The sequence below is a fragment of the Eptesicus fuscus genome, chromosome 12 (genome assembly GCF_027574615.1).
Source record: "Eptesicus fuscus isolate TK198812 chromosome 12, DD_ASM_mEF_20220401, whole genome shotgun sequence".
NCBI lineage: Eukaryota > Metazoa > Chordata > Mammalia > Chiroptera > Vespertilionidae > Eptesicus > Eptesicus fuscus.
The window spans coordinates 36,885,199-36,904,078 of record NC_072484.1 but is presented as its reverse complement, the minus strand read 5'-3'; the positions used below and the strand labels follow the sequence as shown (position 1 = coordinate 36,904,078).

Genomic DNA, 18,880 nt, shown 5'->3' with positions numbered 1-18,880 from the left:
ATTTCAGGGAGGAAGGGAGAGAGAGAGAAACATCAACGACGAGAATCATTGATCGGCTGCCTCCTGCACGCCCCCTACTAGAAATCAAGCCCACAACCCAGAATCTAACCTGGGACCCTTCACTCTGCAGTCTGACGCTCTATCCACTGAGCCAAACCAGCTTGGGCTGAACATCTTTATATATAAACTTTTTTATATTTCAGATTTCTTATTTAGTTTAGAAGTTACCATGTTTACTATCATTTGCTGGACATATTGTATCCACACATGTTAAATGTTAACCTTCAAGAGATCCAAGGGCTGAATGCAACTCTTGCACTTCTCTTGAATAGATGGTGAAAGTGGGATTACTTCTCAACACCTTAAATCTAAGGCACTAAATACACCTGTATTCTAATGGCATTTTTTTTTTCTCCCTAACTAGCTTCCACTGCGATTCCAAAGACTTGGACACCTAGTGGCTCTAATGGTTCTACTGTGTGGAGACCCGCTGAAAGAGGTGGCTGAGGAGGCTGCAGAGGGCACGCACTACCTGCTGCACATCACCTTGCGGCTGAAGTGTAAGGCACTGCTGAAAGCAGCCAAGCCCTACATAAATTCTCTAGCACAACACAAGCACCAATCCTCCTGCGCCCTCACTCCCCACATCCTAGAAAGCCTTTTTTACAGTGGTTTGCAATGAGAAAGGTTCATAGTCCATAGGCCGAGGTGGAGGAACACTGACTTAATAATTAGAATCATAACACTGGATCAGACCCATCAGTGTCAGCCATGTACATGGCCATGGAGTTAAGAGTATCTAAACATGTAGCACTCTGGACATGCTGGAGTGATTAGTTTGGCCAGAAGTGGAAGAGGTTCTTGCCATCATAGATAAGTTTCTAGGGAACATGGGAAAAACATGCGAGGAAGTGCGAGGGAGTACTGGCAGACTCAACAATCAGCAAAACCATACACATAAAAAATTCTGATATCAGAATTATCAGATACAGTACAAAATTGTACAACTTTTTTTGTGGTGACCTGAGTTTCATCGGGAGACCCCTCAAAAGTCTTGTCTTGGTTGTACTCCTAACTCACTCAAGAGCTCTGCCCTTACAAAAAGCTCTTTTCTTTTTCTTTCAGCCCTTCTTGTATATTGTCCTATAACAGAGGGGAAACAAATCAACCTTCAGATTTACACACACTCCTTCCCCAGGCATTTTTATTCAAGTGAAAAAGACAGAAGAGTGATATCTTGGGATTCACTTCAACCTGAAAATCAACCAGACTTGCAAAATCAGAAGAAAGAAATAAGACAGGAAGTATCAATATTTCATATTTTCTTCTCAGATATCACTGAGGACAAGAAAAATCACCCAATCTTGAGAGGAGCAATGAAAAACTGTCGAGAACTCCTAGAATTCTACAGTATTAAACCGTTCTACACGAGTCCCTTCAAAATTGCCCAGGTAATCAGAATGGCAAAAATTATTAAGACAAACAACTTGAAGTGTTGGAAAGGCTGGGAAACAATCAGAAGTCTCGTACATTTGTTCATGGGAATGTAAAATGGTAAAAAATACTTTGGGAAAAGTTCTGGCAATTTATTATATGGGGCCAAAGTCACTGGATAGCTCTTCAGACAAGCTCTGCTCCCATTAATTGTCCCCCTAACCCTAGCCAGCCTCTTGCATGTATAAAACCTTGTCACAAAAAGGAGCTGTAAGAGAATGTAGTTGATCCAAAAAGCCATACACTTTTTAGTTAATGTATTTATTCGTTATTCACCAAATATTTAAGTATCTGCTAGATGTCAGGCACTATGTTAGGGAATATGAGGGAAAAGAAAACCTACAGATCTTGTTCATGTAGGGTCAAAGGTATCAGGTATTTTTAATTCTCTGTGCATCAGTTTCCTCATCTGTACAAGGGGGATCTGTAAAAATTAGGATCACTCAAATGCTTAAGGGTTAAATGAGATGCTTGTATGGAAAATGCCTTGCTTAGTGCCTGTCACATAGTAAGTGCCTAATCAATTATACTTACTAAAATCACGGGGAGGACTTTATACACTGGCAAGTGCAATGAGAAGCAGAATGACACATTCTTTTAATACATTGTCTCCAGACAAAGTATTTTAGCGATGCCTCGGACTCTGTCAGCTATATAGCACTAGGGCCTTTCCTTTAATTCTGTTCCTATAAAAGTGTGACTCTTTCTGAGGATCTCAGTAATAAACCTTCTTACTAAAAGTCAGAGCTATAAAAGGCCATACACAGCCCCAGCAGTGGACATTTGGGTTCCAATTTTTCACTTTTATAAACAAAATTGAAGTAAGCAGTACATATTTAAACTCTTGTCTGATAACTTAGAATTGATTCCTTGTTCGGGGCTCTGTCATACCATGTAACTTGGAAGTTCATTTTTCCCAAATCATTTCAGATCTTCGAAGTTTTTCTCGATTCAAATGAGCTCGGCCAGTTTGTATTGACTGTATTGGATGGCCTAAAAAATCTGAAACATTCCTGTACCCAGCAATTAGCCGGAAAATTGCTGATGTCATTGGTAGAAAATGCGGAGTTCCGGTTTGAGAAGGTAAAAAGCTTCATGACCATTTCCTGGGCTTGAAATATCAGCTAGAGCTCTCCTTCCTGCAGCTGCTGAGATCTCTTCTACTGCTTCTTTTCAGCTGAGAACTACTGAAGGAGACCAAGGCCAAGCTTTAGTTCATTTGGTCAATGTTGAATATTCATCCTTTCAACAAGTATATCATAAATGACCACTGTGTATGCAACTAGGGAGGGAATTTTTTTTTAATCTAAGATGTAATCCATATTTTCCAGAAGAGTATTGTTTTGCTGGGAAGATATAATTAACACATAAGAGAATGGTAACTTCAATGTAGATCCTCATCCAGGTTAATTAATGGTGTCAAATTTTTATTTTTTTAAATATATTTTTATTGATTTGAGAGAGGAAGGAAGAAAGAGAGATAGAAACATCAATGATGAGAGAGAATCATTGATAGCTTGCCTCCTGCACGCCTCCTACTGGGGATCAAGCCCACAACCTGGGCATGTGCCCTGACCAGGAATTGAACCATGACCTCGTGGTTCATAGGTTGACTCTCGGCCATTGAACCACGGTAATCAGGCAGTGGTGACAAATGTTTAAAAATTAAGCCATCAGTAATCCTAGAGGGGGGGCAATTAGTAAGTATAAAATCAAGAGAGTTTATTTAAATGTATCGAAAACTGAAACATCAAAAAATAACAATGTAATTATATCACTTAGAAATATGGAAGGACATATGGGAAGAGATAAAAGTAGTTATCTCTGAGGAACAGACCTGGGGGATAGACAAGAGAGAGCCTCGAAATACCACTGGACCTTTAAAATTGTGTGTACTTTGATAAAAATAAAAAGTAATTCTTAAATTGTGAAAACCCATTTTTAAAACTATTAAAATAACAAAGATGCAAAAAGAACAATATAATGAGAGCACAATGAGATGAACACATATCAGTTGGGTACTTTCAGGTGTTAAAAAAAATAAACTAAGAAGATTATACCAAAGATTTATCATTTCATATAATAAGAAGTCTGGAAGTAGAGCATATGTTCTAGGATTAATTTGGTGACTCAACAGTGTTATCAGAGAGACAGGGGCTTTTGCATCTTTCCATTTTGCCTGTTCATATAGCCAGAAGGTACTTGCCACAGTTTCAGACTTTATGACCCAGCAAAAAAAAAAAAAAAGTTTTCCTTTTGTCCCTTTAACCAAAGAGGACATTCTTTCTCAATAGCCCCCAGTAGATTTTCCCTCATGTTTTACTGGCCAGGAATGACATCACCTGCCATCCTTAAACCAGTTTCTGGCAGCTGGTGATGATGACAGCCATTTTATCTGAGGTTGTTGAGGACTGCCTCTCTGAGACACTGACATTTCCACAGAGCGCTGAAGTCATGAGTCTGTGAGCAGGAAGAGTAGTTCAAGCAGAGAAATGGACCAAAGCCCGATGGCAGGTATGACTCCTCTGCCAATCTCAGAGTCAAAGTGAAAAAATCCCAGCTTTCTTGCAACACTAAATTTAGTAATTAATCTTATAAAATCAATACATAATCATTAAGGAAAAATTAGAAAAATATATGAGCAAAAGCCTGGTCGGCGTGGCTCAGTGGCTGAGCATTAACTTATAAATCAAGACATCATGGTTTGATTCCCAGTCAGGGCACATGCCCAGGTTGTGGGCTCGATCCCCATTGGGGAGCATGCAGGAGGCAGCCAATCAGTGATTTTCTCTCATCATTGATGTTTCTATCTCTCCCTCTCCCTTCCTCTCTGAAATCAATAAATATATATATAAGAAAAAATTAATATCACTCAAAGACACATTACTGACATCTTTGTATATATGTTCTTCCAAAAACTTTTATATGTATATACATACATACAGATAGGTTTTAAGGAGATTTGATAATAAACTTTTTTTTCTTTATTAAGGTATTACATATGTGTCCTTATCGCCCCATTGCCCGCCCCCCAACCCCAATAAAAAAACTTTTTAAAAAATAAAGATTTTTTTAAAAGTCATCCCAGGACCTTTCAGAAATAACCACAATATTCTCAGTAACTATCAGTGTCCCACAGGATTAAGGTCTTAGTCATTTCTTTTCCCTCTTCAGGTACCAGAGATTGTGGGAGTTATCTGTGCCCAGCTATCCACAATCAGCCAGCCTAGTGTCCGCCAACAAGTCATAACTATCGTGAGTTTGTTTATCTCCAGGCCCAAGTACACAGATATAGTGATCAGCCACCTTCTGTATCATCCAGTACCATATGACAGGTAACAGAACCTGATACAGCCTCTGGGTGTGTGACACATGGTTGTAGTATTGTAGAACATAGTTGCCCTAAAAAATTTAACGATATCCTTATAGAGGAGATAAGTTATAAACAGATGCCTGCAATATAAGTCAGAATATAATGCATAAACACAAATAAAGAATTCAACAAATCCAGAATAAAGAACATTTTACAAGATGGTTGGGCTGAACTCTTCAAAGAAGTTAATGTCACAAAAGAAAAAATGTTGCTGGGAGCACTGTTCTAGAATTTTGAAAAAGGAAAGAGACATAACCAAATGCAATATGTGACTTTTTTGGATCCTGGATAAAAAGCAAATGCTATGATAAAAATTTTTGAGAAAATTTAAATAGAAACTCTATGCTAGATTATTAAATAAATATAATTTTCTGAGATGTGAAATGATAATATGATTATACAGAAGAATGTCCTTATTCTTAGGAGATAGATGTTGAAGTATTTAGGGATGAATGTCATGATGTCTGCAATGCACTTAAGAAAGAGTTAGCAAAAAACAGATATACATTTTTTAAAAGAATAGAATCATAGAGAGGAACAAACAAGATGTTTGTTTTGAGGTTGTTTTTTTAGATTAGTGATAGGTGGTTTTCATAGTTGGAGGCCCCTGGGAAGTCCCAGGAGATGCCTTATGGGGAAGGCGGTGAGGCATCAGGAGAGGGCTCCAGGTGCCCCCATCCCCACTCCACTTTACCCAGAGTAGCACCCCTTTTATCTGCTTTATAGTATATTGTGATTCTGGGTAATTATTTAATTTGAAGAAAAGATTTCCCAGCTTTAAACTGTTCAAAAAACACTTTCAATGAATGGTTCCACAGAATGTCTTGGTATAGTGCTGATGTTTTTATAAGCTGAACTTACACATTCTGCCACTTAATCAAATACAGGATGACTTTAACTCATCCAAAGGAAAAAATTAGTTCATACACGTTTTTTAAAAAATACTCTTACTTTTATATATTTCTGTAATGCACTATTTTTAAATCTTTACTATTTGCTTCAGTTTAGCCACACTAGATTCTTATATAAAGCACATGACTTAGTACAAATATTAAATATATCTAGCTATTTTAAGTGCAATTTTAGCATTATTTTATTGTTTGTATGCGTTCTAGCTCTTGGATGACTTTGAGAAAGAACTGCTTTAGATCATATGAGAATGTGGATTCTGTTAGAAATGACGTAGGAAACTTCATTCTGATTATGTTTTTGGTCACTTACCTGAAGTCCATTAGTTTGTTTATAGATCAGCATAATTTTTCTTAGGAGTCTGTGTGCTGTTAGGCACTGGGGAAATAATGGACAGGACATGGACCCAGCCCTCTGGCAGCACACTATTTGGTAGCAGACATAGATGAGTAGCGGAGGATGCCAAAGCAAAATAAGAGAGTTCTGTGGAAACCCCTAGGAGGGAACTTAATTAGATAAAGGACTGGTAAAGGGTTTCTGAAAGAAGGGATGTCCCTAGCTGAGTTTTTAGTGTTAATGATCATGTAAATGGTAGGATGGAGGGTGGGAAGAGACATTCTAGACAGAAGGTAGAGAGAAAATAAATACCAGGAAGGTATGAAACAGTTTAATGAATGCTCATTCCCAAATGATGGGCAAACAAAAACTATGTCACAGCTACAGAATCAGTATCATGGGAAGTGAGACCTGTTTCTTATTTTAAACTCCCAGATGATTTTTTTCACACTAAACTTTGAGAAGGCTCATAGGCCCATGCGTGTGTGTTCCTAATTCAAATGCATTCCCAGCACACTTACAGATGTGCAGAACCGAATGCATTTTGAAACACTTCTTTCACAATAAATAGCTTCTTCTTTTTTCAAATATGTTTTTATTGATTTGGATATAGGAAGGGACACAGAGAGAGAAACATCCATGAGAAAGAGAAACTTTGATCGGCTGCCTCCTGCATGGATCAATCCTGAAACTTGGGTATGTGCCCTGATTGGGAATCAAACCTTTGACTTTTTGGTGCAGAGACAACACTCAACCAACTGAGCCACACGGGCCAGGGCACAATAAATAGCTTCTTAAGTACTTCATCTACTCCCTCAGGAATTCAGAGGGAAAAAAATCAAGAGTAAGTAAATACAGGAATTTCTTAGTTTTATCCCAGAATGAATGTTAATATTCTATAATCTGTTTCCCCAGTCAAGAGCCTTTTCAATGTCCCACACTGTATCTATCTTCCCTTCAGGAGTTCTTTAGAAACTTACTTTGTTTTATTCACAGATTAGTATTACCAAAGTAAGGAGTGGAGCCCTAACCGGTTTGGCTCAGTGAATAGAGCGTCACCTGCGGACTGAAGGGTCCCGGGTTTGATTCCGGTCAAGAGCATGTACCTTGGTTGCGGGCACATCCCCAGTGGGGCATGTGCAGGAGGCAGCTGATCGATGTTTCTCTCTCATTGATGTTTCTGGCTCTCTATCCCTCTCCCTTCCTTTCTGTAAAAATCAATAAAATATATATTTTTTTAAAAGTAAGGAGTGGAAATGTAGGAATAGTCTTGAAGCCTCTCAGTTTTTAGAGTGATTCTGAGCAGGTAGTTGGAAAACCATGCTTTACAAAAACACTGAGTCTAGCACACAGAGATACCTAGGTAGATTTTAAAAAGAAAAGAATGGGTTAAAAGCATGAGTAACTCCCAATCTTCTCATCTTTCCCCGTAATGCTTCTCTACAGTGTTTATATAAGTCAGGCCCTACCTTTGAGTCAGTGGTAGAAGAGAAGTCATTATGTGCTACCTTTAAGAAGAGATACCTTCTAAGGAAGATCAAAGCTTTATTTCAGGGCTTGACCTTAGCCAAAATTTGAAGACCATATACTAGATTAAATAAGTATGTCTTTGAATGCCTTCTGTAAGCTTGGCATTGTGCTAGGCCCTGAGGGATTCATAGAAGCCAGAGGTATTCCCTGCCTCCGAGGGAACAGGTAGACACACCTACAAAAAACTGACAATAGCACATTGAGACTGAGGCAACCTCTATGGCAAACAAATTTTTAAAGTGTTATGGGCACTCTCATGAGTTACATGGTGATGAAGCAGCAAAGGGTTCATAGAAAGGAGGACTTAGGAGCTGGACCTAGAAGGATTTTGATGGACAGAGAGTTTTGGAAAGGGGCTTTCAGTTTAAGGAAATGACTTAAGCAAAGATGTAGGGTTTTCAAAGTTCATTGTTTATTTGGTGAAGGTGAATAGTTTGGGTAGCTAGAGCACAGAGTATGTGATAGGGAAGTTGTGAGACTGAAAAGGTAAGTTAGGGCCAGTTTGTGAATGGTCTTGAAGTCCGTGCTGAAGCAATAGGAACTTTGGTCTATAAAACCTTGGGAATTACTGTTATGAAATCAGAGAGTAAGTGTTTTGCTACCCTGAAGAACTAAACAGCAGGAAACCTCTTATAGATTGGATTCCAAACAGACTCTAAACACGTTGTGGTCATTATAGGCCTGGAATAAGCCATTTTCCTGAACCTTCTTACTCTGATTTTCTAGAAATCTGACTGAGATGTGGAGAACTCTGAAGGTGGAGGTGCCCAGCACAACTGGGATCCTGTCGAGGCTCCTGAGGATGCTGCAGACATGCCATAATGAACCCACCCAGGAGAAGATGGCATATTTGGCTGTTGCTGTAAGCCATTGAGCTGTGCCCCTCCAATTTTCAGCCCACCATGCTTCCCCCTTGGGATGACTGGCCCAACACCCTATCTGGAGAGTGTTCCTTTTGGTTCCTCTTAAAGTTTGCTTCTGTCATCCATTTATAAATCTACAGTGTCTCTACCAATGGATTGACATGGATGGGGCTGGGGATAGTGAAGCAATCAGTATGCTTTATAAGTTTTAAACATTCTTTCCCTCAACCTTAAAAGATATATATCATCATAGTTAAAAGTAATACAAACTTGTGAAAAAAATTTTCAAATAATACAAAAGAATACAAATTAGAAAGCAAAGGTCCTCCTTAAACAGAGGTTTACAAACCTTTTCTTTAAAGGACCAGATGGTAATATTTAAATAATAGCCATACCATCTCCCTAAAAATGAACTTTTTAGAAGTATTTATACATATATGAACTTTTTGTATACATATTTGGTGTATTCTTTTCCTTTTAAATAGACTTTTTTTTAAAAAAGATATTTTTATTGATTTCAAAGAGGAAGGGAAAGGGAGAGAGAGAGAGAAACATCAGTGATGAGAGAGAATCATTGATCAGCTGCCTCCTGCATGCTTGGGATCGAGCCCACAGCCTGGGCATGTGCCCTGACTGGGAATCGAACCATGACCTCCTGGTTCATAAGTCAATGCTCAACCACTGAGCACACTGGTCAGCTAGACTTTATATTTTAAAGCAGTTTTAGGTTCACAGCAAAATTGAGCAGAAAGTACAGTGTTCCTATGTACTCCCTGTCCAGTATATGCACAGCCTCCCCCTCTTATCCACATGTACTTTTTACTTTATTTTCTTTCCTACCAGTTTATGGTTCAGCTTTCCCTGACCTAAGGTATCATCACACTTTTTTTTTTTAGCTTCCAAAACTATTTTGACATCTCTAGTCTGCTATTGTCTCCTCTCCTATTCTGGTTCTTGTATATTTATGCCTTTTTAAAAATCCCTGTAATGCCATTTTAGTGCAATTTTAGGAATTAGGACAGATAAAACTATTTAATTATATTAGTCTATAAAATTATTTGTGCATATACTAGTATTAAATATATATATATAATACATGCTCTTTGATGACCTGCTGTTTTTATTTAACAATATATTACTACTTTCCATGTCAATATATGAGGCTCTCTGTTATCTTTTTCATGGTTGCATAGTAATTTATTTTCAAGTACTTTTTAAAAAAATAGGTAATACATGTACTTTTTAAAAAAAATATGTAATACATGGTATTGAACCATTTATTTTATTATCAAGTTTCAGATTAGTGAATATTTTAACAATTTTTAAACTTTTGCCATTAAAACAGTACTGTAGCAGACATAAGTTTTGTTATACTGTACATACCAATTATTTAGGATAAAGTCTATTGGAGGGTAATTTCTAGGTCAAAGGGTGGGATTATTTAAACTTCTGATAATTTTCCCAGATGGTCCTCTAGAATGTTGCCCTCCTACCAGTCATGTACGAGAAAGCCCATTTACCCACACTCTCACTATATTGAGTATTACCAGTCTTTTTATTGTTGCCTAGCTGATAGTTTAAAAAGAAACATTTTGTTTTTACTTTTTAAATTTATCTTTTTTGTTTAAAGTATTACAGATGACCCCTATTTCCCCCAATAATCCCCTTCAAAAGGAACATGTTTTAATTATAATTTTGTTACTGGTGAGGTGGAACATTTGTATATATTCTTTTTTTAAAATCCTCATCCAAGGATATGCCTTTCATTAATTTTCAGAGAGAAAGGAAGAGAGACAGAGAAACATATATGTGAGAAAGAAACATTGATCGGTTGCCTCTTGTTCACGCCCTGACTGAAACCAAACCCGCAACCTAGGTATGTGCCCTGACCGGGAATCAAACCCACAACCTTTTGGTGTACAGCATGATGCTCCAACCGACTGAGCCACCTGACCAGTGCTGTATATGTTTTTTAATTGGTTATGTATAATTCTTCTTTTGTAACTCATCTGCTCATGTCCTATATACCAGTGCATCTCAGTTTTAATATGCACACAAGCCACAGTCATCTAGAGATCTAATTGGAATACAGATTCTGATGCAGAAGGTCTGGGGTAGGGCTTTCGATTCTCCATTTCTAACCAGCTCCCATGCGATGCCAGTGCTACTGCTGTGTGTGGCCCACACTTAGAGTAGCAAGCCTTAACATTTTTTTTTTTTCTTACTGATATGTGAGAGCATTTTATATATTAGGAATATCACATTGATACAAATACTTTCCCAGGTGATTGTATTCTAACTTTGTTTATCATAAATTTTGCTTCGGCTTTTTATTTGCATGCAAATATGTTAATAGTTTCCTTGATAGTTTCCTTCCGTGTTTCAGGACTTCCCCTCACTCTTTGACAACTTTTAATGACCACTTTACTCCTCTTCCTTTACCCCCTCACTTTCATGTCCCTGCACTGAGTACCACTACTGTTCTGCCTATGAGATAGTAGAATCAGAAAACATGTTCTAGCACAAGCAGAAGTAAAGCAAGAATAACCATTAGGGCTAGCATGTTCAGCTCTGCTGTGTGCCTTTTCTACCACAGGCAACAGATGCCCTTTATGAGGTGTTTATGGGAAACAAGCTCCAAGAAGCTATGTTCCAACTCTTTCCTCAGCTTCTCATGACACTGCTCATCCAGATTCACCACAGCATCGGCCTCACCATGTCTGATGTCGCCATCCCATCTGGCCTGTACACAGGACAAGAAATGTCTTCAAAGGTTACTCCTTTGTGGTACTGCCCATTGTGATTTTATTGACCTTAGCTAACACTTGAAGCACTGGGCACTGTAGTAGACACAAGGATGGCCAAGATGTGGTCCCAACTGTAGGAGCGCTTATAGTCTACTAGCTTCATGAGACATCAAGATGAAATGCCCAGGAATTATTCTAGCTGTCATTGGTTGTCCTTGGTTTTATTGATGCCAAGATAAATTAGGCTATCTGGGTCCAGATGCCCTGCAAAATAATGTGTGATATCATGCAAGTCTTTTTTGATAAATCAAGTAGAAACAGAGTCCAGCAAAACAACCTTAAACCCACCTCCAAAACCATACTGATCCATAATTGAATAATTCCCTATTTCTGCTTTATTGCATAGAGAGGTATTTTTAGTTTCCAATTAGGGTATCAGTAGATATTTTTTAAGTGTTTCTGTGGCACATGGATTTCTTTTGGTGATGTTACTAGTATGTCCAGGATACTAGTTCAATAAGTAATTTTTAAAAGTAATGGCGTAAAAAAAAAGTAATGGGGTAAATTTATGGGGTATAAATAAGTGGTATCTAAATAAAGCTTTTTTAAAAAGCAGTGGGCATCAGCTTAGCATCCCATATAATTTGTTTTATCATAGATTTCTTTCCAAATCCCAGGGAAACAAAATCTAGTTAGATTTCTTTATGCCTATAATTTGTGTGAGGAGACCTTTCGAGTTCTTAGAGCATTCCAAGTTTTTTGGGGAATCTAGAAAGAAGAGAATTACAGTCTAGCAGCTATCAGTGCCTGCCCTCCTCAGTGAGAGCAGGATAATTGTGTGCTGTAAGTTGGAAGGGCCTGTTCTATTCACTTGTACTGTTTTTGTTTGATTTAGCTTTGCCATACAGGCTACAAAGACTCTCCTCCTCAGAACATTGTGCTTGCAGGAATTCAACATCATGGAAAAGAATGAAGGATGGGCCCTCCTGGCAGGAAAAGATTGCCATCTTCAGGGAGTATCTCTCCTTGCCAAGTAAGGCTTCCTTGACATGCATACTTGCTCTAAATCAGCATTGTTTTAAGGTATTTTCCCCCCTTTAGTTACCACAACAACCAAGCTTGGATAACCTTCTCGTCATAGGGCGGGCAAATACCCATAATGCCAGGCAAATTTTTCAGAGGTCCTGGCCCTGCCATACCCTCCTGTCACCTGCAGCTGGGTAAACACTTCAGTGGGGAAAATGCTCTCTGTTTAGGAACATTTCTAAGAGCTGTTCTGTTGGTGTTCTGTTTTGCAGTGCATTGCTGAAAAGAAATCACGTCCTTGCACATAAGATCTTGTACTTGTTAGTCCCTCTTCTTAACCGAGGGAATGCTAAACATAAACTCACATCTGCAGGCTTTTTTGTGGAGGTAAGACTCCTTACTTAGAAGCTGGATTCAGGAAGCCTATAAAGCAGCAGGACCTGCCTTCCTAGGCCCTGTCCAACTTAGTGGCAGGCTATGATTCCTTTCAAACTTGGGATAGAAATAGTTTCAGATTCAAGCCTATTGAAATTTTTCTTTCCCCATATTCATCATTCAACATTCCTTATTTACCCACAGTGTAGGCATCACCTTGTGATGTATGTGCTGTATAGTAGAGGTTTTATAAGTATAGCATTTTAGAGTTGGTGTGAAGGTGGCTCCTCTCATGAAAAAGGACTCCAAGTTAACTTCTTTGGTTGATTTCTGGGTTCTTTCAGCTTCTCCAGAGTCCAGTGGCTAGGAGACTGCCCGGCATATACTCTATTGCCCGCTTGAAAGACTGGCTACATCATGGAAATAATATCTTTAAAATTCTCGCCCTGACGGGACTGTACTACATTATCAGACATCAGGAGATGGTAGGAGGGGCCCCTAGACCACCAGTTCATAAGTCACAAATAAAACATACCCCAGAAAGACACACAAGAAACTGATAATAGCTGAGGGTGAAAATTGGGTAGTCTGGGCACATGGTGAGTGGGAGTACACACCTTTGTACCATTTGAAATGTATACCTAGAAAATACGCAAGTACAGACTATTAAGCATTTAATGAAATTTTAAAAAATTAAAACAGCTAAGACACACATTCATAATACTTGAAACCTGCAGTTTGTATACATTTCAAATCATTATCATCACAACGTGGGCAACATTTGTGTGTCTTTTTATGCCTTGTACTATATTGCCTTATCATCTAGGACAAGAGTCACTGACATTCATGTTGAAAGCTCATTTTCCACAGGCCTAACTAGATGCTAAGCCAGGTCAGAAGAGAAAATTAACCCCTGAGGCTTCAATTTTATCACTTTAATTCTATTTTCTTTTATTTCAAATACAAGGATGGGCAAAAATAGGTTTATAGTTATGAGTACACAAAACACAGTTAATAAAGCTCTTGTAATCATTGTAACCTGCATGTCTTTCTCCATACAAACAACTGTAAATCTACTTTCGCCCACCCCTGTGTATAACTGAAATTCTGGTTGGATATATGAATATTTGTGGCTTATTCTATTTAATTTTTACATGTATATGTGGTTTTTAAAAAATATTTTTATTGATTTTCGAGAGGAAGGGAGAGGGAGAGGGAGAGAGAGATAGAAACATCAATGAAGAGAGAGAATCATTGATTGGCTCCCTCCTGCACGCCCCTACTGGGGATGGAGCCTGCAACCTGGGCATGTGCCCCTGACCAGAATTGAACCTGGGACCCTTCAGTCCACAGGCCGACACTCTATCCACTGAGCCAAACCAGCTAGGGCATAATTTTTACATGTATGTTTTAAATTTTAAAACCCTGAGAAGAACGCTTGTCAATTTCTGCTTGAATTCCTCCAAAGAATCTTTTAGCCTCTGTTTGAATACCTTTCATGATGGGTCCTTGCTGTGACATAAACTAGGCATTCCACTTTCTCTCATTGTTAGGTGAACTGTTCCTTACATTAAACCCAGTCCATTTCGCTTGACCTTCAAGTGGTCCCATTTCTGCCCTGTGGGGCAGCTCACAACAGCTCTGCTTCCATCTCTACATGTCAGCCCTATCAATGCTGACAGAGGGCAGTCATGCCTTCTTTAGTCTGTATTCTTGAGTATCCTGTGCTACCAAAAATTCAGTAAGCACCAGGTACTGAGTAAAGGAGGGGAGCCCTACTTTGGTACCAGATGGAGTGCTATCAGGAGAGGTGCTGATGCACTCACTCCCTTTGGGCACACAGAGGGAAGACATCCAGAGCCTGTTGCCGTGCATCTTAGACCTGTTGTGGGAAACTGATGAGAAGATTGTTTTGTTGGCCATCCAGATACTCTTGCTGCTCGTTAGAACAATGGATTTCTCTACCCTGGCTGCTATGATGAGGACAGTCTTCTCCTTATTTGGTGATGTAAGACAATGAAGGATACTTTCCTGGGGGGAAGGTAATTGGTATAATATCAAATAGAAGTTGGGATAATAATAAATACACTCTATTTTGTATAGTACTTTTTATGTTCAGAACACTTTCAAATCTGCTCTTGTAGGACCTTCCAGGTAACCTGTAATGTTGCTAGGGTTGGTGTTACTGTTTTTCACATTTAAAAAACCTTGAAACATAAAGACTTGCCAAGGTACTCCCCTGCTTCATGGGATGGGGAAGGAGTTTCTAAAAGGAAAAAATTATCTTTCCTTTCAAGTAACAATCAGGACTGGGTCAAGGTGGTAGATATATATCCCCACCCCAAATCATAAAGATTTTTCAAAAAGAAATACATGAAGCACAATGAACCACATCCTTGGAAGAGTCAAATATGCAAAGGTTGGGATTTTGAATTTCAGTAAAACAGCTATGGATGTTTACCAGGTGTACTGGTTAATAATGCGGATTTTTTCAATAGATGGAGTTACACATATGTTGAAATATATGTGATTTGATATGTATGCTACTTTGTTGTATTGACAGCAAGCTTCAAAACTTCACATGTCAAATTTTCTGAAGGTGTTAACATCATAAATATTTTTTACACGCTTAAAAATGTCGAATTTCATGCCCCCCAAAAAAAGAGCATTTGCAGGAAGTTTTCATTCATTATTTTGAAGAAAAATGCGCTGAATACATCAGGAAGCTTATGGTGAACATGCTCCATCTCAAGATACTTGTGAACACTGGTTTAAATGCTTTAAAAGTGATGATTTCGATGTGAAAGAAAAAGAATATCCAGGTCAACCGAAAAAGTTTGAAGACCAACAGTTATAAGCATTATTGGATGAAGATGTGTGTCACACTCAAAAACAACTTGCAGAAAGATTAAACGTTGCTCAGCAAACAATTCCCGATCGTTTACAAGCAATGGGAAAGATTTTAAAGGAAGGAAAATGGGTGCCACATCAACTGAAAGAAAGACAAATGGAAAACCGAAAAGTCATCAGTAAAATGTTACTTCAATGGCACGAAAGAAAGTCTTTTTGCATCAAATTGTGACTGACGATGAAAAGTGGATTTATTTTGAGAATCCCAAATGCACAAATCTTGGGTTGATCCAGGTCAACCATCAACATTGACTGCAAGGCCAAATTGCTTCAGAAAGATGACAATGCTCTGCATTTGGTGGGCTCAGGAAGGTGTGGTGTATTATCACCTTCTAAAACCAGGTGAAACTGTTAATACCGATCGCTGCCGACAACAAATAATCAATTTGAACCATGCTTTGATTGTAAAACGACAAGAATGGACAAGAAGACACGGCAAAGTAATTTTGCTTCATGATGACACACCATCACACACTTCAAAACCAGTTAAAGACACGTTAAAAGATCTTACCTGGGAAGTATTAACCCACCCGCTGTATTCACCAGACCTTGCTCCTTCAGATTACCACTGGTTCTGATCAATGGCACACACACTTTCTGAGCAGCAGTTCAAAACGTAAGAAGAAGTGGAAAATTGGCTCACTGAATGGTTTGCCTTAAAACAAGAAAAGTTCTATTGGGACAGTATCCACAAATTACCTGAAAGATGGGGGAAATGTGTAGCTAGCGATGGACATTACTTTGAATAAAGCACTTTTGATGTTTCTCTTGAAATTATTGTGTTTTCTTTGATCACAAAATCTGCATTATTAACCAGTACACCTGGTAGTACCAGTATCAGGCACAAATGTGAGACTATAGGTGGAACTGTGACCATTTCTCAATTGTAAAATGAGAGAACAACAAGTAGTACAAAGCAGCAGGTCTTACTGTCTCCACATATATTTGGTTTCTTGCCCTCAGTTACCTACAGCTAAATAGCTTCATGTTAGGACTGGCATTTCAACTAACCTAGAGCTCTTATAAGTTAAGCATGAACACTTTGAGTTGCTTCCCTTTGAATATTTCCTTCATAGGTGAGACCTGATGTTCATTGTTTCTCCATGACCCTCTTTGGAGCCTCTGTAAAGTCTGTGAAATACGCAGATAGGAAAGGTGTAGAGAACCAAGTCCTGAACAGCTTGCTCCCACTTCTTCTGTATTCTCAGGATGAAAACGATGCAGTAGCTGAGGTAATGTGTAGTATCAACTTCTTTCTGGACTTTACTTCAAATCCAGAGCCAGATCTGCAAATAAATGTTCATATATTTGAAAGCAGGGATTTTTGTGGTACCATCTTTTTTTCCCATTTTTTCTGGTACAGGCTACCTTTTAATTATCTTGACTAAGTGAATTGTTTAAAAAGTACTACTATTTCTATGTAGCAAATTATGGCCCTTTGTGGGTAGCCCAACCCAAAATTCAGCCTACCACAGAGTCCAAGATATAGTGCCCCATTCAACAAACTTTTTTAATTTAGATTTTTAAAATTGATTTGAAAAACAGAGAGAGAAAAACACGTTGATGTGAGAGAGAAACATCAATCAGCTACCCCCTGCACATGCCCTGACCAGGGATCACGCCCTGTATGGGATAATGCTGTAACCAATTGAACTAAGGCAACAAACTTTTTTTATTGACATTAATAATATTCCTTTTCTTCTTTCATTCAAGAACTGCCTCTTAGCCTTGAGACAAAAAGACTTGTATTGAGGCTAAGTGAGAAACAGTAGCTTCTCTGACAATCTGGAGAAGCATTTGCCTCTCCTTAATCTTCTCAGAGCTTCTGCCATAAAAGTTCTGAGTAGGAAGTCATCATCTTTAGTACTTACTGTCCACATATCCAAAGTCCATTCCAACGTACTAACTATAACCACCAGTTACAGCAAAAGAGGGAAGTTAGGTTTATACTTCAAGGATTCTGGACAAATGCTGGTGCTCTCACCTACTTATGTTCCTTACAGAAGTGAAAGCAGGTTCAGAAAAAGGATTTAATATTATGGTAGATCTTAGCATCTTGTTATGGGGGAAGTTTTATGGCCTTGTGGCCATAAATATGAAATATTTTAGACCTCAATAAAGTATAAAGCAAAGCTTCCCAACCACGTGATGAGAAAGTATGCCATGTAGGTATTACAGATATATGAAGGTACTGATACTCACCCACCCCCAACCTTGCCCAGGCAAGGCCTAGGGCAGTGAACACTCTGGGCTTATTTTTCTTCAAACCTTGAATAACCTCTAGTCCCCTCTTTAAGGCTTCTTAGTGGGTTAGCCTAAGCAGAGAGGAGGGATATAACATTATACGGGTTAGGAATCACTAATACAGAAAACATAATAAACACCCATATATCTACCACTCATGCTAAGAAATTAATCAAGCACCTATTTCCAATCGAATTTCCATAAGAACTATCATTCTGAATTTCATTTTTTCCCCCATTGACCTTCCCCCCTCCTCCCCTACCCCCAGTGTCGCATGCCCTCATCCCACTCCCCCAGTGTCTTGTGCTGAATTTCATTTTTATCATTTCTGTGGTAATATTTCTCATGTTTTAAAGCCTTATATGTAAAAATACTTTGTGTTGTATCATTTATATATCAGCACCGTTTTGTTTAATATTATACTTACAAGATTTATCTGTTGTATAGTTCTACTTCATTTATTTTTACTGCTATATAGAATTTTACCATGTGAATATCTTACGTCCCATTTTCCTATTCCTAGATTCAGATTGTCAATTTTTCATTATTACATTGCTGCAATATTTTCTTGTGTACAGTCTGAGAGTTTCTTGAGGACATAAACCCAGAAGTAGAATATCTGGATATCTTTAACTTTACCAGATATTTACAAATTGCTAAACAAAGTAACTGAACTAATTTGTATTCCCATCAGTCCCCAAAAGGAATTTCAATGGCCCAGATATCTAGTGGACCTGGGACAAAATACTTGCTTGAAGTCATCAGAGGTGTTCTATGGTGCATAGGAGGCATTCTAAGAGCAATGCCTAGAGAAGAGGCCTACTTGTGAAATTTTGCTCAAGGAGTTGCATCAGGAAAGGATCAATACTCTCCAGAGTTCCTTCCAAGCCAGAGATCCCACAGGGACTCTGAGGAACTACACTTTCCTGTGCAGAGTGACAGACAAGTGATAACAGGAGCAATAAGTGAGTGTAGGAGCCCTATCTCTAGAGCATGGGGTAGTGGGAACTCCTACCTAAATCTCTGGTCTGGGTATTACACCTGATAGCTCTACTTTCGCCTTAGATCAGTGG

The 18,880-nt window shown here is 38.5% G+C and overlaps 1 protein-coding gene across 1 annotated transcript in view; it reads left to right on the top strand.

The window, feature by feature from the left end:
- The window catches only part of MROH8 (maestro heat like repeat family member 8), a 54,100-nt gene that overhangs the window by 24,561 nt on the left and 10,659 nt on the right, over positions 1 to 18,880 (top strand). Inside the window, exons 9-19 of the mRNA XM_028157754.2 lie at positions 425 to 560; positions 1,333 to 1,451; positions 2,425 to 2,577; positions 4,669 to 4,829; positions 8,369 to 8,504; positions 11,102 to 11,292; positions 12,148 to 12,285; positions 12,551 to 12,665; positions 12,998 to 13,138; positions 14,497 to 14,661; positions 16,640 to 16,795. Of these exons, the coding sequence (XP_028013555.2) occupies positions 425 to 560; positions 1,333 to 1,451; positions 2,425 to 2,577; positions 4,669 to 4,829; positions 8,369 to 8,504; positions 11,102 to 11,292; positions 12,148 to 12,285; positions 12,551 to 12,665; positions 12,998 to 13,138; positions 14,497 to 14,661; positions 16,640 to 16,795 (1,611 nt within the window). The remainder of the gene's footprint in view (positions 1 to 424; positions 561 to 1,332; positions 1,452 to 2,424; positions 2,578 to 4,668; positions 4,830 to 8,368; positions 8,505 to 11,101; positions 11,293 to 12,147; positions 12,286 to 12,550; positions 12,666 to 12,997; positions 13,139 to 14,496; positions 14,662 to 16,639; positions 16,796 to 18,880) is intronic.